The 24,726-nt window shown below is 42.2% G+C and overlaps 3 protein-coding genes and 1 non-coding gene across 4 annotated transcripts; 3 read left to right on the forward strand and 1 right to left on the reverse strand.

The window, feature by feature from the left end:
• Positions 1–3,509: 3,509 nt before the first annotated feature.
• LOC148577462 (uncharacterized) lies at positions 3,510–4,076 on the forward strand. The gene has a single exon (XM_088502881.1). It carries the CDS (start codon positions 3,510–3,512, stop codon positions 4,074–4,076), a length of 567 nt encoding a protein of 188 aa, XP_088359007.1.
• Positions 4,077–7,136: 3,060 nt separating this feature from the next.
• LOC148577463 (uncharacterized) lies at positions 7,137–7,568 on the forward strand. Its single transcript, XM_088502882.1, has one exon. It carries the CDS (start codon positions 7,137–7,139, stop codon positions 7,566–7,568), a length of 432 nt encoding a protein of 143 aa, XP_088359008.1.
• Positions 7,569–15,669: 8,101 nt separating this feature from the next.
• On the forward strand, positions 15,670–15,776 carry LOC148577464 (small nucleolar RNA R71). The gene has a single exon (XR_015904269.1). It is a non-coding gene; the product is annotated as a small nucleolar RNA R71 (small nucleolar RNA).
• Positions 15,777–17,268: 1,492 nt separating this feature from the next.
• On the reverse strand, positions 17,269–18,196 carry LOC148577465 (protein NRT1/ PTR FAMILY 8.1-like). The gene is made up of 4 exons (XM_088500999.1): positions 18,047–18,196; positions 17,773–17,900; positions 17,550–17,619; positions 17,269–17,313 (listed from the first exon to the last, which is right to left on the reverse strand). The coding sequence occupies exons 1-4, from the start codon at positions 18,194–18,196 to the stop codon at positions 17,269–17,271; spliced, it is 393 nt and encodes a 130-aa protein (XP_088357125.1).
• Between the last annotated feature and the right edge of the window lie 6,530 nt (positions 18,197–24,726).

The raw sequence follows: 24,726 nt of genomic DNA on the forward strand, positions 1-24,726 counted from the left end.
GGTGGCTTATGTTTGTGCTCATCCTTGAATCTCCAAGGATCTTTGCTTCTCAAATGGTTGACAGAAGTTCCAACCATCTTCACCAACTTTGGATGGAGTTCCACCCAAGATATGAGCTCCCTTAGTTGGTCTTCATGCTACGATCCGGGATCCCATATCTTATTTTTGCACCTGTCTTCTTGTTGATCTTTATGAATTTTCAGTTTGGGTGGTTGATAAGTAGAACAAGTAGAATTCTCTCTAGCATACCAAACTTTCTTCCTAGACCCATGTAAAGTAGCATTCATCCAATCATAGTCCCTATACCTTGAAGTTTTAACCTTTATGAGCCTACTTCCAAACTTTCAACCACTGCATAACTCCTTTTTACCCTTAGTTCCACAAAGCGCTCTAAGTTGCCCATCTATTTCAATCTAGCCGTATTCAAGGGAGTAAGTGAAGATTAAGGGTGAGAGTTTTACCCACTTGAATGTTATGTTGGATGGTGACTTAGGGGGGGAACCTCCCCACACTTAGACAATGCAAGGTTGACTTCCTTATGCTCTTCTATGAGTACTTCAACCTCTTGACAACTTCCTTCATTCTCTTCATGCTTGTTGATTTCTTTCAATTCCTCTTCATCATCAATCAAATCAAACTTGGGAGGTTGTGTGAAATCTACCTTCATATCAACTTCACTTTTGTTGGTAGAGTCTTCAATGAGATTACTAGCAAGATTTGGGGTTGAGTTGCCTTCAATAGCTTCTATTTCATGTCCCACGGGAGAGGATTCAATGTTTGCTAGGAAATCGTTGATGATTGAATCCATCTCTTGATCAACCTTTTCATATTCCTCAATCTTGATATGCTCCAGAGGTTGTTGAGACGTCCATGGTGGTTCCGCATCTCCTAGATCTTCAACCACTTCTTCCTTTTCTTCAATGACCTTAGGTTCCTCTAATTGTTCGAATACAAAGCTTGACTCTTCCTTTTACTCCACCGGCTTTTCTAATTTCTTCCTCATGCTTTACTCTTCTTTTGGTTTTTCACATGTGGCCACGGAAGCACCTTGAATGTTCAAACATTGGTAGGCTAAAGTGTGCACTACCTTAGTCAGATTAGTCACAAACTCTAGGGTGTTCCTTTGCATATCCGCTTGGCCTTGAAGTAGCAAGGTGAGAGAGTCATCTATTGGGGCTTGGGTGGATAAGAGGGTTCATCAATTTGGAGAGGGGGTTCATAGTAGAAAGGTGGTTCTTCTTGGTAAGGGTATGGAGATGGTGCGCATTGAGGTGGTTTGTGGTAATAAGCACAATGGAATTGTGGTGGTTCTAGAGGTTCTTTCTCATAATGGTCACAAGGAAATTGCATGGGTGATTGGTTATATGATGGACATGGGTCACAAGAAGGTGTTTGGTATGGAAATGCTTGTGAGCATGGTTAATAGTCATGTTGAGGATAAGGTTCATGAGCGTATGGTGGTGGTACTTGATTATCACAAAAACAATCACCATAGCCATTGAATTGACATGCACTAGGATGTGAATTATACCTATAAGTATCCGGAGGCTGTTGCCAATAGGAGTGATCAATTCCTTGAGGCTCCTCCCAACTTGGAGTGTTCCATCCTTGGTACATGTTATCATTAAAGCCCACATTTCCTACAACATAGTGAGAACCAAACTCATAGCCAAGAGGGTGAGAATTCATAAGGGAAAAACGAAATAGAACTAACAAAAACTAGTAAACAAGCTAAAGACAAATCTATTCACACTATTCACATATATACAATAACCAATATCATAACACCATTGCAAGTCTCCGACAACGGCGCCATTTTGATGATTAGACTTTTGTGTGGTCTAGAATTTCACAATTGAAATCTCGTTGCAATATAGTTTCTAAACCAACAATAGTCCTTTCATACAAAACATTGTTTGTCACTAGTACAAACCCCTATATTTATAAACTGAAGTATTGAACCTCGGGTCGTTCTTCCTAGGAATTGCAATGAAGTGTCCTTATTATTGGTTATGAAGTATGTTTAGGTTTTTGGGAATAAGGACAAGAAATATAAATGGCAATGAAAATAAACTAACAACTAACAAAGCTCTTGACAAGATATGAGAACTAGAAGTCCTATATTAGTTATCCTCCTCAATTGTGACCACAAATTATTCATTGCTACCACTTAGTTAACCTCTAACCATGGAGGAAAGTTAAGTGGATGAATCAACTTGATTCTACAAGTCCTAGCCAACTCCCAAGGGAAAGACTAGCATTAGTGGTATCCAAATCAATTAGCAACTTCTAATTATCGATAAACAAAGGACTTAGATAACTCAAGCATCACTAATTACTCCACCTAGGCCAAGAGTGATAAAAATCTATACTAAAATCTAACCAAGCATTTCATCAAACACTTGGAAGGCACTAAAGAAAAGCAAAGTAAATTGGCATCAACAAATGAATCTAACAACAATTATTGCAAGGAATTAATAACAACAATCAAAAGGAACACAATTATCATGAATTATCTTAAATTGCATTAAAAGAAAATAAAATGAACAAAAGTAGATCTACAAACAAAGTAGAAGGAAATTGTTACGGATCCGGCCCACGGATCCTGGACCCGAGGTTAAACCCGAACCCGGCTTCTCGAGTCCAACCCGCCTCTCTCTTCTAGAAAGGCCCGAAACCGGCCCTCTAGAACTCCTAACCAACTTTCGAATTCAAATGTCTTCCCTATCTTAACCAAACAAGATAAGATAAGATAACTCTCATCACCTATAAATAGAGGACCCAAGTCCCTACAGGTATTCATTCATTCCACACACCTTATACCTCTCAGATCCATTATGACTTGAGCGTCGGAGTGTCTTTGCAGGTACCTCCCCCCATTGCTCCAGTCAAGCGATCCGGCATCCACCTCAACCCGCAAGTTCCCGATCCATCCCTCAACCCGTACTAGAGACATCTTGTACATTGGCGCCGTTTGTGGGGACACTTGCGCCGACTAAACCGGAATGGGGGACGTACTCGAAGAAGCCTCCTCAAACCGGGATGACTCTCGAACGAAGAATCCGACCCCAGAACACCCGGAGGTTGCAAATCAAGGAAGGATAGCAAGTACCATCCACCATGCACAGAATAAAGAAAACGATCATGTCGTTACAGAACCGCGACACTCAGAGAAAACGGGGGACAAAGCAGCACAAATCATCCAAGATCTCTGCCTCTGGGTCCAGGAACTGGAAGGCAGATTGACCGCCAAGGAAAGATACAACAACAAACACAGAAGCCATGCAACTTCTAGATCAAAATCTCGCCACGGCAGATCACCAACCCGGCGACACGATAGGAGAGTCGATCGCAGCACCTCGTGTGATCGCAGGCGAGAAAAATCGCCAGAGCGGCGATACAGCAAAAGGCACAATCGCAGCGCTTCCCGAGATCTGAGTTGTTAGCACAACTCAGACGAAGATCGGCGACACCGAGAAACCAAGCGCATAAGAAATGACCACACGATAATGGGAGCGACACCTTTTACGGAAAGGATCTTGAAAGCAAAACTCCCCAAAGGTTTTGACAAACCCACTGACATGAAGTACGACGGAACTAAAGATCCCCAAGAACATCTAACGGCCTTCGAGGCCAGGATGAACCTAGAAGGAGCGGCCGACACAGTCCGATGCAGGGCCTTCTCGGTGACCCTAGCCGGGCCAGCAATCAAATTGTTCAACGCCCTCCCAAACGGATCCATAGCTAGTTTCCACGACATCACACGAAAGTTCATGGCCCAGTTCACGACCAAAATCACTAAAGCTAAACACGCCATAAGCTTGCTAGGGGTCACACAAAAATTGGATGAATCCACAAGAAAATACCTCGACCGCTTCAACGACGAATGCCTAATGGTCAACGGGCTCACGGATTCAGTCACAAGCCTTTGCTTAACCAACGGGCTCATGAACGAAGACTTCCGCAAACACCTCACTACCAAACCCGTGTGGACCATGCACGAGATCCAAAACATCGCCAAAGATTACATAAATGACGAAGAGGTCAGCCAGGTCGTCGCTACTAACAAGCGGTAACACAACCACACCCAACACGGCAACCCGGCACCACGACATAACCCACCACCCAAAGAAAATCAAAGGAACCACCCCAAACTGACAAACACAATCCGACCACTAAGAATCGGCAAATTCTCTAATTACACGCCCCTGACAGCACCAATTACCGAGATATACCACCAAATAGCAGATCGAGGCAACATACCAAAAGCCCGACAACTCAAGGAAAGAACGGGAGGCAACAAAACCCTTTACTGTGACTACCACCGAGGTTACGGGCATAGGACACAAGACTGTTTCGACCTAAAAGACGCCCTCAAACAAGCCATAGGAGACGGCAAGCTCCCAGAGTTCACCAAAATCATCAAAGAACCAAAACGTGCGGAGAGAGACAGGTCGCCAGAAAGAGAAGGGCGCAACCCAAGAACCCAAAAACAACCCCCTAGAGAAAGCCCAGAGGAAGACCCAACCATCATAGTAAATATTATCACAGGCAAAGACGTATCAGGCAAGTCAAAATTAACAAAAAAGATCTCAAATTGATGGCCGTCAGAAACCAAACTCAAACCACCATGGCCGACAATACGATTACTTTCCTACCTGAGGACTGCTAGCACGGCACCTCGGCTGAAGACGCCCCTTTCGTCATCTCGGCAAGGATCGGAACAGGACTAGTACGAAGGATACTGGTGGACACCGGTGCAGACTCAAACATCCTCTTCTGAGGAGCCTTCGACAAACTCGGGTTCCACAACAACAACTTCCAAACATGCCGCAACAGTGTCACGGGACTCGGAGACAACTTTCTTAAACCGGACGGCTCAATCACCCTCCCATCACCATAGGGACATGTAACCAGAAGAAGACAATCCTATCCGAATTTATAATCTTAAAAGACTCCACTGCCTACAACGTGATTCTCGGAAGAAAAACAATCAATGACTTCTCCGCCGTCATTTTTACCAAGTACCTCCTCATGAAGTTCAGAACCGAAGACGGCTCTATCGGTACTATCCACGGAGACCGGAAGGTCACAGCAGAGTGCGACAACACCAGCCTAGCCCTACGAAAGAAATCCCAGGACGCGGCCGAAATAATCCTAGCCGAACTGGACGCTCGGCAAGACGACCAACCCAGGCCAGAGCCAGAAGGTGACATGGAAAAATTACAAATAGGGCCAACCAAAGAGGAATACACCTTCATTAACGGGAACCTCCCGTACGATCTTAAAGAAGACCTTTCCCAATTTCTAAAACAAAATAGAGACCTATTCGCATTTACACCAGCCGACATGCCGGGCATAAATCCCGACCTAATGTCCCATCGGCTGGCCGTGGACCCCAAAGCCAAACCAGTAGCACAAAGGAGACGAAAAATGTCACCAGACCGAGCCGCCGAGGTCAGAAGGCAAGTTAAAGCCCTACTCGAAGCCAACTTCATCAAGGAACTCCCCTATACGACCTGGCTAGCCAATATCGTGCTAGTAAAGAAATCTAATAGGAAGTGGCGAATGTGCGTCGATTACACGGACCTCAACAAAGCCTGTCCAAAAGACGCCTTTCCCCTACCAAACATTGACGGATTAGTAGATGCCGCATCAGGCCATCGATACCTTAGCTTCATGGATGCATACTCCGGCTACAACCAGATTCTGATGCACCAACCCGACGAAGGAAAAACAGCGTTCATCACCCCAGACGGGACGTACTACTACACAGTGATGCCCTTCGGCCTGAAAAACGCTGGAGCCACCTACCAAAGACTTGTCAACAAGATATTTCAAAACCTATCCGGAAGCAAACTAGAAGTTTACATAGACGACATGCTCGCCAAAACCAAATCCGGCGAACAACTTATCAGTGACCTCAAGGTCATAATGAACACCCTACGAAAGCACCAAATGCAACTCAACCCGGAAAAATGTGCCTTCGGAATGGAGGCAGGGAAGTTTCTCGGCTTTATGATCACTCAACGCGGAGTTGAAGCTAACCCAGAGAAATGTCGCGCCATCCTTGAGATTACGAACCCAAGAAACCTTAACGACATCCAAAAGCTCACCGTCCGACTGAAGGCGCTATCACGCTTTCTCGGAGCATCGGCTCAAAAAGCAATCCCTTTCTTCAAACTGATGAAGAAAGGAGCCCCCTTCAAATGGGAGACAGAATGTGAACAAGCATTCCAACATTTTAAAAGAGTCCTAGCGGAACCACCAGTCCTCGCCAAACCCCAAACAGGGGAGACACTCTACTTATACTATACCTCTCCATAACGGAAGAAGCACTCGCAGCAGCACTCATCCGCGAAAACGAGAAGAAAGAACAAAAACCCGTATACTTTATAAGCAAAGCCTTGCAAGATGCGGAAACCCGCTACTCGCGCCTAGAAAAGTTAGCTTTCGCACTCCTCACGGCCTCTCGGCGCCTGCGACAATACTTCCAGGCCCACCCTGTCATGTTCCGAACCGACCAAGCGGTCAAACAGGTGCTACAAAAACCCGACCTAGCGGGAAGAATGCTTGCGTGGTCCATCGAACTATCCCAATTCCAGATCAAGTTCGAACCCCGAAATGCGATCAAAGCACAAGCCATGGCCGATTTCATCGCCGAGATGACCCCGGGAAATTCCACCCCCGAATCATGGAAACTACACGTCGACGGCTCATCAAACGTCACCGATGGAGGCGCCGGAGTCATACTCGAAAGTTAAAAAGGGGTCACGATCGAACAATCAGTACGATACGAGTTCCCAGTTTCAAAGAACCTGGCAGAATATGAGGCCCTCCTGGCAGGCCTAGCCCTAGCCAAGGAAGTCGGAGCAAAGGTCCTGGAAGTGAGTACCGACTCACAGGTAGTCAGTTCCCAAATTAACGGAGACTACCAGACGCGAGATCCCCTACTCCAACAATAGCTCGCCAAGTTAAACGAACTGAAAGAAGGATTTGAACACGTTACCATACAACACGTCCCTAGGGAACGAAATGCCAGGGCAGACCTACTTTCCAAACTAGCCAGTACCAAACCAGGACACGGCAACAAATCACTAATTCAGGAAGTCGTCAAGTCACCGTCCATATCGACAATGACTAATGCTTATCTGACACTCTCCAGCCAAGGATCATGGACCTACCCTATCCTGCAATACCTCCTCGACGGAACACTACCAGAAGACCCCAAAGAGGGAAAACGGATAAAAAGGGAAGCTGCCAACTACACAGTTGTCACAGGACACCTATACAAACGCGGATTCTCACAACCCCTGCGCAAATGCGTCAAGCCCGGGGACACGGAGTACATACTCCGTGAAATCCATGAAGGTTGCTGCGGCCACCACATCGGAGGTAAAACCCTAGCCCAAAGAATCATCAGGGCAGGTTACTTCTGGCCCACGGTTATCCGGGACTCCATGCAGTTGGTGAAAAACTGCGATAAATGCCAAAGGCACGCCAATATCCACCAGGCCAGCCCACACCAGCTCAGCATCATATCGGCAGAGCGTCCGTTCGGCACCTAGGGGATCGACCTCGTCGGACCCTTCCCTACGGCACCCGGTCAACTGATGCACGGAAAACTTGTCTCTCAACAAATTTCCTTCGGCAAGTGTACCGAATTTGTCGTCAAGTAAAAACTCACAATAGAGTGAGGTCGAATCCCACAGGGATTGATTGATCAATCAACTTTAACTAGAGGAATGTTCTAGTTGAGCGAATCCAGAATTTGAGTTGAGAATTACAGAAAATTAAATGGCGGGAAAGTTAATAACAAAAAGTAAATGCTGAAAATGAAGAACTGAATGTAAATGATGGAAAGTAAATTACAAAATTGTAAATGGGAATGGGGGAATTTCTCATAAGAGTAAACAACAGAAATTAAAGAGAATGGGTAAGATCAGAAATGGGGAGTTCATTGGGCTCAGGATATGTTGCATTCTCCGGATCAATTTCATTTTCATCTCTTCCTCAATTAATGCACTCATTGATCTCCTTGGCAATCTTAAGTGATCGAATTACAATTCCTTGTAATTCAATCTCTCAAATCTTGATCAATAGCCAATTCCTTGGTCAATTGCTCATGAGAAGAGATGAAGTATGGTCACTGATTATACCACATGCATTTCCTAAATCAAGTGTTGAGAGAATTATAGTCACATATCCATCCAAACCCAATTTGGTCCAGCATGAGAAAGCATTTCTAGCATGATCTCTTCATTCCTCTTTCAAGGTTCAGAAGAGATCCAAGTATGAATAGCTTCTTTTCCAAGATAACTACCCAATTGGATGAAGATCGAAAGCTTTCAAGTAAAATCAAGAGAAAAGATAGAAGAAGAATAATGAAAACTAGTATTGATCCATCAAATTACAACAGAGCTCGCTAACCCAATGAAAGGGGTTTAATTGTTCATAGCTCTGGAAAATGAAAACAAAGATGGAGAATACATGATGAAACTAGAAGTGCAGAGAAAGTAAAATACAGAGAGTAATTCTATGCCCAAAAAGGCTCCCTCTATTTTCCAACTCACTAAATAATTCAAAGCTACTCCTATATATACTACTCTTCTGCTCTTTTAGTTGGCTCCTCAAGTCTTGGGTCTGGGCCTTTGGATCTTGAGTTTGAAGCAGTTATCTTCTTCATTGGGCTTGGCTTTACTTGCAGGGAGAAAGTGTGAAGTGGGCAGAGACTTTAGCTCAGGACGTTAGTGTGTTAACGTTCAGTGACATTCAACTTTTTCACTAACATTCCTCACCCGAGTAAGAGCCACGTTAACCTCAACGTTAGTGGCACAAACGTTGCCACTAACGTTGCCTCTATGTCCTTCGCGCACGTTATTGGGACTCAACTTTCCGAATAACGTTGAGAAGCCTCCCCCTTCCCTATGTTAGAGTCCACGTTAATTTAGTTAACGTGGCTCTTGTAACGTAGGCTTGCCAACCTTCGAGAACGTTAGTGACACTTAACATTGTCACTAGCGTTCCAATGTGCCCCTTAGCTCCCACGTTAGAGTCCACGTTAACTAGGTTAACGTGGCCGTGCTAGCCATCTCCAACGTTAATGACAATGTTGAATGTCACTAACGTTGGCTCATCATCCTTCTCCTCACGTTAACTTCCACGTTAACTAAGTTAACGTGGGAGTTAACGTGGCTCATGGTGGCAAGTGTGGGCTCCTTCCAACTTTAGTGACAATGTTGGGTGTCACTAACGTTGGCGATCACCTTCCTTCTTCACGTTAGCTTCCATGTTAACTAGGTTAACGTGGGAGTTAACGTGGCTTATTGGGGTTTGTGTGGGTTCCTTCCAATGTTAGTGACAATGTTTGGTGTCACTAACGTTGTCGACCACTTTGTTTCCTCACGTTAGCTTCCACGTTAACTAGGTTAACGTGGAAGTTAACGTGGCTTAATGTGACTTAGCCAACGTTAGTGATAATGTTGAATGTCAACTAACGTTGGCTTCCCCCCTTTCTTCCTAACGTTAGAGGCCACGTTAACTAAGTTAACGTGGCAACTAACGTGGCCACTTATGAGCTTGGTCCAACGTTAGTGATAATGTTAAGTGTCACTAACGTTGGCTCCATTTCTTTTCTTCCACGTTAGAGTTCACGTTAACTTAGTTAGCGTGACTCTTAACGTGGGCAATGATGGCTTCGAGAGCGTTATTGGCAATTACATTTCTCATTAACTTTGCAAGTTACTCCCATTCCACGTTAGTGTTAACGTTAGTGTAACTAACGTAGCCACTAATGTGGTTCTTCTTTGCTTCCTTTGTCCTGAAATCAAGCAATAAAGTGCATCAAAGTTCTAGTCCAAGTCATGGGAAATGCAACATCCAATTTGTCCTTAAATTTATGCAAAACCCTCATGAAATCATGTAAAGTGCACAATGTATACTTGAATCAAGATGTAAGTGAATATCTACCCAAAACTATCTTATTTCCTAAGGAAATGCATGGAACTACCCTAAAAATAGTAAAGAAAAGGTCAGTGAAACTGGCCAAAATGCCCTGGCATCGCAACACCAAACTTAAAGCTTGCTTGTCCCTAAGCAAGTACTAGAACAAGAGAATGATGAATGGAATGTCAAGAGAAATGAGTCATTCTTGTGGAAGTCATGTCCCTGGTTTTATGGTGGTTTCATGCATAGCAACTTAGGTTCATTCCTGGCTTTCAGACCTTTATCATGTCCTAGAATACTCACTGTGATTGCATCCCATGAGACTTTTATTCATTGATCCTTTTGTTGTTATTTCAGGGCTTATTTTTGTTCTTAAGCTAAGTGCTCTGTAAGGGGGCAACTCTTTAAAATAAGCTTTCAGCCAACACTCCCGAACCAGTTGGTTCAAGGTGCTAAGTGTTGAAGCACTCCTAAGGACTTACTTGCTCAAGTCTCTCCCCCACACATACACACCACAGGTATATAGTTTATTTGTTTTCTTTTCTTGAGACCTTGGTGTCCAACACCTCTTTGGGTTACTAAATGTTCTGTAGTGAGGGTTACTCTTGATAGTGGACTTTCAGCTGATAATCCCGAGTTGGTTAACCCAAGTTACCAAGTGATAAGGCACCCCTAAAAGCTTATTCATCCAGGTAGATCCCTCACACAGGAGCACCACAGACACATGCCTCAAGATTAAAACCATTGGTGCCTAGCCTTATTGCTTACTCTTTTTCTTTTATTTTTCAACCTTTATTGTTCTTTCCCTTTTTCTTATTAGGATCTTCTTATTTAGCTAGTCTCATGGGATGTATTCAAGGCATATGATTCAGGACAGATAGTTGTCTTCCCACCTTATGGTTGAACCAACTTAGCTAACTTATGACTATACCATAAACTCATGAACTTATTCCATAGTATGAACTCCTCTCTAGTCTTTAAAAATACTCATTCTCTTTTTTTCATTTGATTCAAAGGGATAAACATACAAGTAAGTAAAGTAAGGGTGCAGTGACATAAAGACCAGCAAACATAGACCTTTTCAACACAAAAACTTAAAAGACAGAATTTAAAAAGGTTTAAAGATAACATGGAAGCAAGTTCTATTTCATACAAGATCTTCCTTATTCAAAGCATAGAAAAAGATGGACTAAAGAAGGAACTCCACCACCTTTTACTCATGTGGTTGCCCATGCTCGCCTCCTTACTTGTCTCTTGATTTCTTGTACTCCCACTCCCTTTGCCTTTTCCAATCAGCTTCTTCCAGAAACCACCATCTTCCATCTTCTTCTTGAGTATTTCCTTCTGCTGTTTCACCTTCCTCTCTTCTTGTTCTACAAAATATTTTTGGACCTCATCATATGTAGGGATGGCATAGTGTAGATGATGCATATTACTAGACATGTAGTTCAACTTGGCCTGAGTGTTTATGTTGAACTCCTCCCTATGTAGCTACCGTCCTTCATTAAGTACACTGAACTCATTGAATGCTCTCATATGAGCTAGTTGCCGCTGATTGAGTTCTTGCAAATGCTTATCTTGACGTTCTTGTCTCGCAGTAACTTGGTGGATGGCTTGAGTGAGTTGGGAGTATTGTTCCTGTTGCTGCTCCATCTGTTGTTTCTGCCACTCCTCTTGTAGGCTCATCCATTTGGATTGAAGCAGCAATATTTGCTCTTGTCCTTCCATTTGTCTCATCCCCAAATCTTCAATGGCCCTTAGAAGGTGATTCATATTCACGTTGGCTTGGTCATGATGCTCTTCTTGTTGATATTCTTCTTGATGAGGCTCCTCTTGGTGAGCTACTCCTTTTGATTTTGGCTTTCCTATGTGAGGTCTTCTTTGTTGTTGGGCTGGTTTCACATAAGTTAGCCGCTGAAAGGTCATCAGCCTCCCCGGATTTAACCAATCTGCGTTGCTATCCTCGAAGACAACCTTGGCCTTCGTGCACAATCTGAGGATGGTACTGGGGTACCAAAGCCTGGCACCCGAATCAATCTTCTCAGCTGACTCTTGAATCCCCTCTGCTATAAGCTCGTGCACATTTATATCTCCACCTTGTACTAAGCAATGTACCATAGTAGCCCGATTGACATTGACCTCAAAATTGTTGGCTGCTGGTAAGATAGATCTCCTCACAAGTTCAAACCATCCCTTGGCCTCAGGGCTGAGGTCTCCTCTCTTGATGAACCTGGGTCTCTTATCCGCATATCTTTCCTAGTCAGCTCCTATAACACATATGTCGTTCACAATTTGTTTGAGTTCATCATCATCAAGGCTCTTACTTACTCTTGCTTGACAACTAAGCTCATCAAAATGTGGTGATTTTAGGTGCAGAGCTCTTGTTATAGCATTTGGGCTAAAGTCCACCTCCTTTCCTCTTACATAGCTTTTGAAGGTTGGGGCCTTGGTTTTGTCTTCTCTAACCACATTCACATAGAACTCTTTGATGAGGTTTGCATTGATCTTCCCCTCTAGATTCGTGAGCCCTTGCCACCCTCTTTGCTCAATTTTCTCCTGAATCTGTGGGCACTCGTCTTCATTGATTTGGAACGTTAATTCGGGCAGTATCTTTTTGAGCTTTATCCGCTCAAACTCTTGTTCATGGAAGGCAGTTTTGAACCTCTTCTCATCAAAAGGAATGCTCACCATTGGTTCCTTCCTCTTTTGCCTCTTGAAGCTTGATGATGCCATGAATTTGAGTTGCTGTGTGAGGGGGTTTGAAGGTAAGGATGGATGAAGAATTTGGTTGGTTAGGATGAGGTGTGATGAAGAGGTTTTGGACGTCGAAAGTGTGGATTGTGGAGAGTGGAAATTTGAGTGTGAAGGGTAAGTATGGACTAGGACTCACTTATATAGGGAGGTGAGGAAGAGATGAAAGGTGTGGATTGATGGGGTTGGTGTATGATGAACGGATGGGGTTTTGTATGGAATAAGCACGAGGATTACCAACTTTATGATGGAGTTGGTTCAGTTTCCACATTTGTTCTTCTTCCAATGTTGCATGGCAACCATTCCCAATGCATTCCTCCTTGAGGCATGTGTGTAGTACCCTCTTCATGAAGTGGCCGAGCCTTCTTCATTCAATTGTCCAATCAATCTCCTTCAATGTTCCTCTCCTTTTTCCTATAAAATAAGAAAAATTAATGTCCTAAAAACTATTTAAACTTTACGGCTAAAATAAAAAGAAGAAAAGATTTTGTTTATTCATGAACTCCAACTAACTAACTAACTGTGTATCCTTATATGCACATTGGTGGCACCATGGGGTGGCACCAAACTTAGTTTCAAGCATTGTGATGAAGAGGTTGTTGTTCAAAGCACCAAGACTAGCATGCTTTGGGTTGCATTCATGCTTTCTTGGCATGTTTTGAACACCAAACTTGTTCTTCACTATATACTGCATTTTAAGGATTTCACCAAGTTTTTGTCAAGTTTGGGTCGGAATTCACGAATATTGACTTATTCACTATTTTCTAAAAGCATATAAAACATGCGTTGCCTCCCATGAAGCGCTTCTTTAGCGTCACTAGCTTGACGTTTCTCCCTCATCAGGGTGGTTGGTAGTTCTTAAAGTCCTCCCCTCTTGCCTTGGACTTATATCCATTGGTTGTATCAATGATCTCCACATATTCCAAGAAGAGAACTCTGTTGATAGTGAAAACCTTAGGTAACTGAGATGGTACAGTTGGGAGATTAGGGGGGATATCTGGGAAGTAAGCTGAGATCACTTTATCCCCTAGAGAGAAGCCTTCCGTAGGGATCTTCTTGTTGCTCCACCCCCTTGGTACCTTCTTCCTTGTCCCTTTTGATGTTGCCTTGCTCTTGGTGACTTCTTCTTCTAAGAAAATTTTGTTGTTGTCTTCACATGTCTCTGGTGGTTTAGGTTCCTCCAGCTTTTCCTTGAGTTGTGACCACTGCTTATTTTCTTGTTCATCAACCAAGGGTTTTCCCAGGTGGGCTTGTTGTCCTTCAGTTCTTGCTTCCTCTTTCATCATCTCATTATGATCTTTGTTTAGTTCTTTGTTTTCTTGGTCTGCTTCTTGTGAGAGTTTGAAGACATTAAAGCTGAGTCATTCATCATGGATCCTCAATATTAGCTCCCCTCGCTCCACATCTATGAGTGCTCTGGCCGTAGCTAGGAATGGTCTTCCCAATATGATTGGGTGAGTGTGGCTCTCTTCCATGTCCAAGATGACAAAGTCTATGGGAAGAAAGTATTTCCCAACCTTTAACAACACATTTTCCACCACCCCTATTGCTTGTTTTTGAGTTTTGTCAGCCAGCCTGATGACTACATCTGTGGGCAATATCTCATTGATCTGTAGCCTCTTTACCAGGGATAAGGGCATTAAGTTGATGTTGGCTCCTAAATCGCAGAGTGCTTTATCAAATATTGTTTCTCCTATGGCACAGGGGACATGAAAACTCCCCGGATCTTTTCTTTTTGTAGGCAACTGCGGTTGAATAAGGGCACTGCACTCCTTGTTCATCACTATAGTTTGGCCTCCCTTGAGTGAGCTTTTCCTGGAAAGCAGCTCCTTCATATACTTGATGTATGCGGGCATTTGTTGAATAGTCTTGATGAATGGTATGTTGACATGCAGAGATGCAAACAAATCTAGAAACCTTTAATATATTCTCTTCTCCACAGCACCATTGAGCAGTTAGGGAAAAGGTGCATAGAGTCTCAGCAGCTTCTGTTGTGAGATTTCTGGTTCTTGATGATCTTTTTCCTTCTTCTCTACTGAGGTATCTTCAGGTTGTTCTGACAGCTTGCTTGGCTTGTCTTCAGTCTCCTTATCACTTATAGTGACCATCTTGCAATCTTCCCATCTTACTTTCTTTGTTTCACCTCTCGGATTCTTCTCTGTGTCACTTGGGAATCCATCTGTGCATTTGGGAATTTGCTCAGAGAGATACCCCACTTGAGATTCCAACCTCTTGATTGTGTCTCCCTGATTCTTGAAACTTGCTCGCACTTCTTCCTTGAACACGTTGTCGTCTTAAATCTCCTTGCCTATTCCTTCAAGTAGATTCTCAATCCTTGAGAGTCTGTCATCAAATGCTTGTAGATCGTGATTAGAGGTGGAAGGATGAGGTAAGTTATTTTGGTTTTGATGTGAATGTGGAGAGGTGTTGTTATGGGAGTGTTGATATGGCCTAGATGTGAAATGTTGGTGAGCTGCATTGTTGGGATTTGGGCGTCTTTGATCAAGGCTTTGGTCTTGTTGATTTCCCCATCCAAAGTTTGGGTGATTCCTCCGTCCAGGGTTGTAGGTCTTGGAGTATGGATCATGGTTTTGCCTAGGTGAATTCCCAATGTAGTTGGCTTGCTCCTGACTACCATCTGCTTCTTCATTCACTCCTTCTTGGGTTGTTGATGAAGTGGCGATTGCTGCTACTTGGTTCCTCTCCATCTTCTTGGTGAGGTCAGCCAGCTGCTGGGTGATGATCTTGTTTTGGGCCAGCAGAGCATCTACATTGTTTAGCTCCATCACTCCTCTTGTGTTCCCTCTTTCGAAAGCATAGAAATAGTCATTCTCTGCTACAGTTTCAATGACATCTATGGCCTCCTCAATGGTCTTCTTCTTGTTCAAAGATCCTCCGGATGAATGGTCCACTGCCTTCTTTGATTCATATGACAGGCCTTCATAGAAAATGTGCAGCTGCACCCATTCGTTGAACATATCTGGTGGGCACCTCCTTGTTAGGTCTTTAAACCTCTCCCATGCTTCATAAAGAGTCTCACCATCTTGTTGCCTAAAAGTTTGGACCTCAGCTCTCAGCCTATTGATTCGTTGAGGGGGGTAAAATCTTGCTAAGAATTTGTTCAACACATCTTCCCAAGTTGTCAAGCTCTCCTTTGGGAAAGACTCCAGCCACTTGGCTGCCTTATCTTTGAGTGAGAATGGAAATAAGAGCAGTCTATAGGCGTCAGGATGAACACCATTAGACTTCACTATGTCACATATTCTCAGGAAGGTGGTTAGATGTTGATTAGGGTCTTCTTGGACACTTTCTCCAAACAAACAGTTATTCTGCACAAGGGTGATGAGCTGTGGTTTTAGTTCAAAATTGTTGGCATGGATGGTTGGCTTTTGGATGCTACTTCCACAGTTTCCTAGCTTTAGATTGATGTAAGAGCCTAAAACTCACTACAAGAAAACACGTCTTTTGCCACGCTTTTAAAGCGTGGCGAAAAGCTGAAAAAAGCGTGGCGATAGCTTTTCGCCACGCTTTTTGAGCTATCGCCACGCTTTCGAAAGGGTGGCCTATCAAAGGGTGGCGGTTGCTCTATCGCCACGCTTTTTGCAGTCTATTGCCACGCTTTTTGTTTGCCAAGCTTTTTTACAAACTGCCACTTGAAAAAGCGTGGCTGTAGGTGGGAAATACGGCCACGCTTTAAAAGCGTGGCGATAGGTAGAGATATGGCCACGCTATAAAAGCGTGGCGATAGGGCAGATCTGGCCACGCTTTTAAAGCGTGGCGATAGGTGGAGATACAGCCACGCTTTTAAAGCGTGGCAATAGGAAGAGATACGGCCACGCTTTAAAAGCGTGGCCATAGCAAAATATACAGCCACGCTTTAAAAGCGTGGCGAAAGCCTTGTTAAATTAAAAAAAAAAATTTCTTTCCCTTACTTGATCTTCATTGCTACACTATAAATTTTCATTCCTTTTTTATTACCAAACCTTCAAATATAGTATGCAATTTTTATTACAAGACAAATCAAACAATAATTAGTGAGATATATAATTTACTATAATTGTTTTATACATTAAAAAACTATTACTTAAATACAAAATAAATCTCGATTAGCATAAGAACAGAATGGATCTATATCAAGAAAAAGGAATACGTAAGTTAGGGGTAATTCACTAACTATATATTGACAATTTATATATAATAATAGTCACAAACATAAGATATATAAGGGCTTAATATAGATTAGTAACTTCAACTTGTGTAATATTATATGATTATCTTGTGTTATATATAAATGATTGTATTAAAAACTAAACCCAGTCCCAAATCAGTTCAGCTACTACTTCATCAATGTAATGGTAGGAGAAAAAAGCCACCCCTGAAGTGTATGATCCAAAGCCAGACCATGACAATAGCAGCCATTGCTAGAAGGTGAGCCACAAAGGTAAATGGAAGAGCAAGAACTCCCAACCCCATCTTCAATCTTTTCTCCTTTTGTCTCCTTCGCAAGCATTGTCTGTAGAGGAAGCATGACCAAAATCACATCAAAAGTGACCCCAATATCACTTGGAGAAATCACATCAAGCAGTTTTTCTCAAATTCATGTTCAGTAACTAAATCCTGAGCAAAATGGGGAAGGGAAAAAAGAAAAACAACAATAGGAATTAATAAGTGAAGAATAGTCCTCATATATTTTAGTAAAGAACCACCAACGAAACAAGTAATTGAAGTTCCATCTAAAACATGTTTACGAGGCTACAATGCAAAATTCAATTACAGTTGGCCATGGGTGCTGAAGATTTGATTCAAACAGTAATAGGCACAACAAAAGAGATGAAAATCAGCAATTAAATTACCTTCAGCGATTTCTTTGAATTCTTGTTTTCACCTTCAATGCCCTGTAGAATGTTCAGCCCATACTTAAGGCTGAACCAATAAAATGTAAAAATAAGTGTTACAAGATGAATTTAAGTTCATATAAAATGTAAAATAGTGTTTATAGGTGAACTTAAGTTCACATAATTCTATTTGTGTAGAACTATATGTGTCCTTTAATAGTTACAAGAAGGAAAATTGAACCTGTAAATATCTCTATGAGGTAGAAACTCTGTTTCCAAAGTAGCTTCCCTGTCCTGCTCAATCGCATATAGTTCTGCAGGATCTTCAGGAAGGGTAAGTCTTCTATTCCGGACTGCAGCAACATAGACCTGGAAATTAAAAACATGAATAAGTGCAATAAGGAGTTTGCAACCACTATAGATGTCATCGTCTGGGGTATTAAGCCTATCAAAATTCGAGAGTAATGCTGATTAAGTTAAAACCAACACCACTGAGGCATGTATACAACAGATACCTGCACGATCTCAAGTAAAGCACTTGTTCCTTTAGCAGGATGAATTCTGTATAGTGGCAATGCAACAGCAAAGATAATGATGCCAAGTAACATAGCAGTGGTGCCAATCCCAAATCCCCAATCCCATCCTTTATGGATTTGTATCCACATAATGAAGGTTAAGCTGACAGCACCACCAAGGCACACTGCAAGCAAGACTGCAAGAGTGTGTTGAAGAATGTTGACATCAGCCTTGATTCTTTTGGGTCTGTTTCATCAAACTGGTCAACATACCTGCACATATTTGTGCATTCAGAAAACAACCACAGTACTGCTATTTAACAAACAAAATGCTTTTGCTTAACCATATTAAGATAAAAAGCATATAAAATAAACCACAAAACATTATAAATAAATTTTGAATCACAATAGTAACAGTTTTATGTGTTGTATATTCTATAAAGAAAAGCGAAACCATCTGTTACATTTAAGAATTAAAAACATTAGTTAATTCGATTGAATTATGGAAATAAATTAAAAGTAAGAAAGAACTTACTTCCCAGAACTGCTCACAGAAAGAACGGAGTATGAATCATGTGGAATAGGTGTACTAATGTGCTTCTTCGCCTTGCTTCACAGGCAATGGTTCAAAAAATCCCTTTGATCTTCAAGTTTCTGACAAGGAGCTATTATAATAACCAGCAACATACATCAGCCATGATATGCTCACTTTGTTCAAAACATGATAAATTTTATATATGGAATCTTAAGAATAACCAAGAAAGATTAGACAACCAAAAGAAGACATGCAAGATCCAGGAAGTCAAGCCATAAGAATTGCAAGGAAGAACAGAAAGGTCAACCTCTTTAGTTACAAATAAGATTGACTAAACAGAAAAAAACTAGAAACTAAAAACCACAGTGCATTAAAAGAATAAATTTTTTTTGTCAAACAGGAAATCTCGTATTATTGAGAGCAAGGTATTAGACGGAGAACTTCTTTCATTAATGCCACAGTAAACAAGAATATGTGAAGCAACAATTGTAGAAAATTAGAGCTGCAAAGCAGAAAAGAAAAAAGAAAAAAGGGACAGAGAAACAAAGAGAAGAAGAAGCCAAGGGGAGAACCAGATACGAAACAAAATGGGACAGAAACGGAACAGAACTGAATAGTCATAATTATCAGACAAAGTCTTCCCTAAAGCAAAGAAATCCAGTGTTCAAATCACTAACATTTTAGTTAAAGCTTAGTTTAAGTCACAATCCATTTCCATTGCAACTAACCAAATTTCAGTTTTTATGAGACATTTTAAAGCAATAAAATAGTCAAAAAAAATATCTTAACAGAAAGTACATTGGCTACAGCATACTTAAGCAGCAGTGATAAGCACTGCTCGAGCAAAGCACAAGCACAAGCTACACTAAGAACCTTAGTCATTCAAGAGAGCTCACCTTCCTTATTACATTCAGGGTCTTCGGGAATCATCAATTCATTATTAGGGACATCTGGTAAGTCTTGGAGCCTATCCTCAAACCAGGTTCAAAAACAATAGCAGATTATCAACTTAACAGGTTCAAAAACAGAAAATCACAACAAAAAAAATAAAATAAAAATAACAGAAGAACAACAGAATAACAACACAAGAACAATTATCAAATTAACAAGTTCACACTAACAGTTAAAATTTACCAGAAGAACACTAATGCAAGTGGAATCATCATGCTAATATGTTTTCTACAAAGATGCTATTTTTGCTGCTAAAATTTCCTAATTACTAAGATCCAATTATTCTAATTTCACATGCAATCAACTTACTAAGTTTCTAAAAGCTAGAAATGATAAAACCAACCCGAAATATGGTTAAAGCATTTCATCAAACATGTTGAGTGCGAAAACTTGAAACAAAATAAGAGAATTCAAAGCTTAGTATCAATGTGATAGAGAAGAGAACATAACTATTGTATACTTTAATTCGGTCTATGAAAAAAATCTAAACCACTGCCAAACCAAATAGTTACTTATTGTAATAGAAATAAGAAGTTGCAGAGTTTCAAGCAGAGTATTGGTGTTGTGTGAGTGTATTGTCTGGTGGTGGGTTTAGGGAACTCACGGCGGCGACAAAAGAGAGCAGTTCGACGGCTAGGTGGAGCGCACGGGTTGGTCGCAGAGTTTGAAGCAGGGCAACGTGGCTTCCAGACGAACGCGAACCCGAACGGTGAACGGCGAGTGAACGCGAACGGTGAACGCCGAGCAAACTTGAACGGCGAAGAACGCGAACGAAGACGACGGCTGAACGAAGATGCGAACGTTAACGGCAACCAACGGCGGCGGAAGCGCGGCTAAGAGGGCTTGGAGGAGAAGAAGAGGGAGGAGCTTGCCGTCGACCATGTTTGCTGGAGCTTGAAGGTGAACAGAGAGATCCACAATGATTCGAAGAAGAACAAGAAAGAGAAGAAGGGTACGAAGATTAACAAGATGAAGAAGAAGTGGTTTCCATCAGTGACGAAGGCGAAGGTGAAGGGTGAAGGGTGAAGGGAGGAGCTCTTCCGATACACGCGAGTAGTTTCGAAGGTGAAAGAGAGATTAGGGTTAGTGGTTTCGAAGGGAAAAGAGAGATTAGGTTGGGGGCCGGGTTTGGGCCGGGTTGGGAGCCGGGTTTGGGAGCCGGGTTTGGGTCAATTGGTTGGGGCCCCTCTCGCCACGCTTTTAAAACGTTATTGTTGCTCTCTACGGCCACGCTTTTGAAGCGTGGCAGAAAAGAAACCTTTGGCCACGCTTTTAAAGCGTGGCAATGGTGTACCAGCATATAGCCACGCTTTTTAAGCATGGCCGTAATGAAACCCTGTCGCCACGCTTTTAAAACGTCCTTGTTTCTCTCTATGGCCAGGCTTTTGAAGCGTGGCAGAAAAAAAACGTGGCCTTTTCTCTAATCAATTGCCACCCTTACAAAAGCGTGGCTGTTGATCCTTTTCGCCACGCTTTTGAAGCGTGGCAAAAAAAAAAGTGGCCAAATCTCTTATCTATCGCCACCCTCATAAAAGCGTGGCCATTGACCACTTTTGGCCACGCTTTTGAAGCGTGGCAAGAAAAAAGCGTGGCCATAGGCCTTTTTTCTTGTAGTGACTCTTCTATCCTCCCCAGCATGATTTGCTCGTCCTCCTCCACCATGGTTGTGAGCTTCTTCTTCATGATGATTTTCCATATTTTCTTCCATGTTTGGTTCAAAGTATTTCTCATCTTCCTCAGCACCAACTACTCTTTTTCCTCTTGCTTCCCTTCTTAATCTCAAGAAGGTCCTCTCAGGTTCAGAATCAAAGGAAGTTGAAGCCCCGCTTCTTCTCCCTGTCATACAACCAACAAGTACAAGCAAGGAAAATAGATGCAGAAAGTATTTCTGTCAGAATTACTATTAGTGTGAGTGATGCAATATATCAAACAGTTAGTGGGTTAGTGAAATGAATGGTAAATAACAAAGAAAAAGTAGGGGGAAGGGAAGAAATTAACTAAAACAGAAAGTAAATGACTCAAACAGAAAATTAAATCAAACAAAACTAAAATGCTCAATCTAGTTATCCCCCAATTTAATCATTGTTGATGCACAATCAATCCCGGCAACGGCGCCATAAACTTGATGCACGGAAAACTTGTCTCTCAACAAATTTTCTTCGGCAAGTGTACCAAATTTGTCGTCAAGTAAAAACTCACAATAGAGTGAGGTCGAATCCCACAGGGATTGATTGATCAAGCAACTTTAACTAGAGGAACGTTCTAGTTGAGCGAATCCAGAATTTGAGTTGAGAATTGCAGAAAATTAAATGGCGGGAAAGTAAATAACAGAAAAGTAAATGCTGAAAATGAAGAACTGAATGTAAATGACGGAAAGTAAATTGCAGAATTATAAATGGGAATGGGGGAATTGCTCATAAGAGTAAACAACAGAAATTAAAGAGAATGGGTAAGATCAGAAATGGGGAGTTCATTGGGCTCAGGAGATGTTGCATTCTCCGGATCAATTTCATTTTCATCTCTTCCTCAATCAATGCACTCATTGATCTCCTTGGCAATCTTAAGTGATCGAATTACAATTCCTTGTAACTCAATCTCTCAAATCTTGATCAATAGCCAATTCTAAAGTCAATTGCTCATGAGAAGAGATGAAGTATGGTCACTGATTATACCACATGCATTTCCCAAATCAAGTTTTGAGAGGATTATAGTCACATTTCCATCCAAACCCAATTTGGTCTAGCATGAGAAAGCATTTCTAGCATGCTCTCTTCATTCCTCTTTCAAGGTTCAGAAGAGATCCAAGTATGAATAGCTTCTTTTCCAAGATAACTAGCCAATTGGATGAAGATCGAAAGCTTTCAAGTAAAATCAAGAGAAAAGATAGAAGAAGAATAATGAAAACTAGTATTGATCCATCAAATTACAACAGAGCTCCCTAACCCAATGAAAGTGGTTTAGTTGTTCATAGCTCTGGAAATGAAAACAAAGTTGGAGAATACATGATGAAAACTAGAAGAGCAGAGAAAGTAAAATACAGAGAGTAATTCTATGCCCAAAAAGGCTCCCTCTATTTTCCAACTCACTAAATAATTCAAAGCTACTCCTATATATACTACTCTTCTGCTCTTCTAGTTGGCTCTTCAAGTCTTGGGTCTGGGCCTTTGGATCTTGAGTTTGAAGCAGTTATCTTCTTCATTGGGCTTGGCTTTACTTACAGGGAGAAAGTATGAAGTGGGCAGAGACTTTAGCTCAGGACGTTAGTGATGTTAACATTCAGTGAAAATATGGGTTCGAGAACGTTAGTGACATTCAACTTTTTCACTAGCGTTCCTCACCCAGGTAAGAGCCACGTTAACCTCAACATTAGTGGCACAAACGTTGCCACTAACGTTGCCTCTATGTTTTTCGCGCACGTTATTGGGACTCAACTTTCCCAATAATGTTGAGAAGCCTCCGCCTTCCCTACGTTAGAGTCCACGTTAATTTAGTTAACGTGGCTCTTGTAATGTAGGATTGCCAACCTTCGAGAACGTTAGTGACACTTAACATTGTCACTAACGTTCCAATGTGCCCTTTAGCTCCCATGTTAGAGTCCACGTTAACTAGGTTAATGTGGCTTCTAACGTGTCTGTTCTAGCCATCTCCAACGTTAGTGACAATGTTGAATGTCACTAACGTTGGCTCATCATCCTTCTCCTCATGTTAACTTCTAACGTGGGAGTTAACGTGGCTCATGGTGGCAAGTGTGGGCTCCTTCCAACGTTAGTGACAATGTTGGGTGTCACTAACGTTGGCGATCACCTTCCTTCTGCACGTTTGCTTCCACATTAACTAAGTTAACGTGGGAGTTAACGTGGCTTATTGGGGCTTGTGTGGGTTTCTTCCAACGTTAGGGACAATGTTTGGTGTCACTAACGTTGTCGACCACTTTGTTTCCTCACGTTAGCTTCCACGTTAACTAGGTTAACGTGGAAGTTAACGTGGCTTAATGTGACTTGGCCAACCTTAGTGATAATGTTGAATGTCACTAACGTTGGCTTCCCTCCTTTCTTCTTAACGTTAGAGGCCACGTTAACTAAGTTAACGTGGCAACTAACGTGGCCACTTATGAGCTTGGTCCAACGTTAGTGATAATGTTAAGTGTCACTAACGTTGGCTCCATTTCCTTTCTTCCACGTTAGAGTTCACGTTAACTTAGTTAGCATGACTCTTAACGTGGGCAATGATGGCTTCGAGAGCGTTATTGGCAATTACTTTTCTCATTAACTTTGCAAGTTACTCCCATTCCACGTTAGTGTTAACGTTAGTGAAACTAACGTAGCCACTAATGTGGTTCTTCTTTGCTTCCTTTGTCCTGAAATCAAGCAATAAAGCGCATCAAAGTTCTAGTCCAAGTCATGGGAAATGCAACATCCAATTTGTCCTTAAATTTATGCAAAATCCTCATGAAATCATGTAAAGTGCACAATGTATACTTGAATCAAGATGTAAGTGAATATTTACCCAAAACTATCTTATTTCCTAAGGAAATGCATGGAACTACACAAAAAACAGTAAAGAAAAGGTCAGTGAAACTGGCCAAAATGCCCTGGCATCATCAACTCCGGTATCTCATCGTCGCCATAGACTATTGGATCGAGGCCGAACCCCTGGCCTCCATCACAGCGACCCGATGCCGAAAATTCCTTTGGCGACAGATCATAACCCGGTTCAGGATCCCCGAGATCGTCAGCTCGGATAAAGGAACCTAATTCGCCGATAGGAAATTCAGGGAATTTCTAGAAGGTTTGCATGTATCCCACCGCTTCAGCTCGGTAGAGCACCCTCAAACAAATGGGCAAGTGGAATCCGCAAATAAAATAATTGTCAAAGGACTAAAGAAACGACTCGACAGAGCCAAGAGGCTGTGGGCCGACAAACTCGGATCAGTCTTATGGTCGTATCAAACAACCCCCAAAACGGCCACCGGGGAAACCCCTTTTCGACTAACATACGGCGTGGAAGCCGTCATCCCGGTAGAGATAGGAGACCCTAGCCCAAGGAGAACGGTCGGGGGTCATGACAAAGAAGCAGAGCGGGACCTGACCAACGTGGTAAGAAGCATCGCCCACATCAGGGAACTAGCCCTAAAACAAAGAATCAGTCTAACGTACAATCACGGCGTCGTCCGAAGAGAATTCGTACCCGACGA

Source organism: Arachis ipaensis, chromosome B1 (assembly GCF_059453495.1).
Source record: "Arachis ipaensis isolate K30076 ecotype BB chromosome B1, ASM5945349v1, whole genome shotgun sequence".
In the NCBI taxonomy this organism is placed as follows: Eukaryota; Viridiplantae; Streptophyta; class Magnoliopsida; order Fabales; family Fabaceae; genus Arachis; species Arachis ipaensis.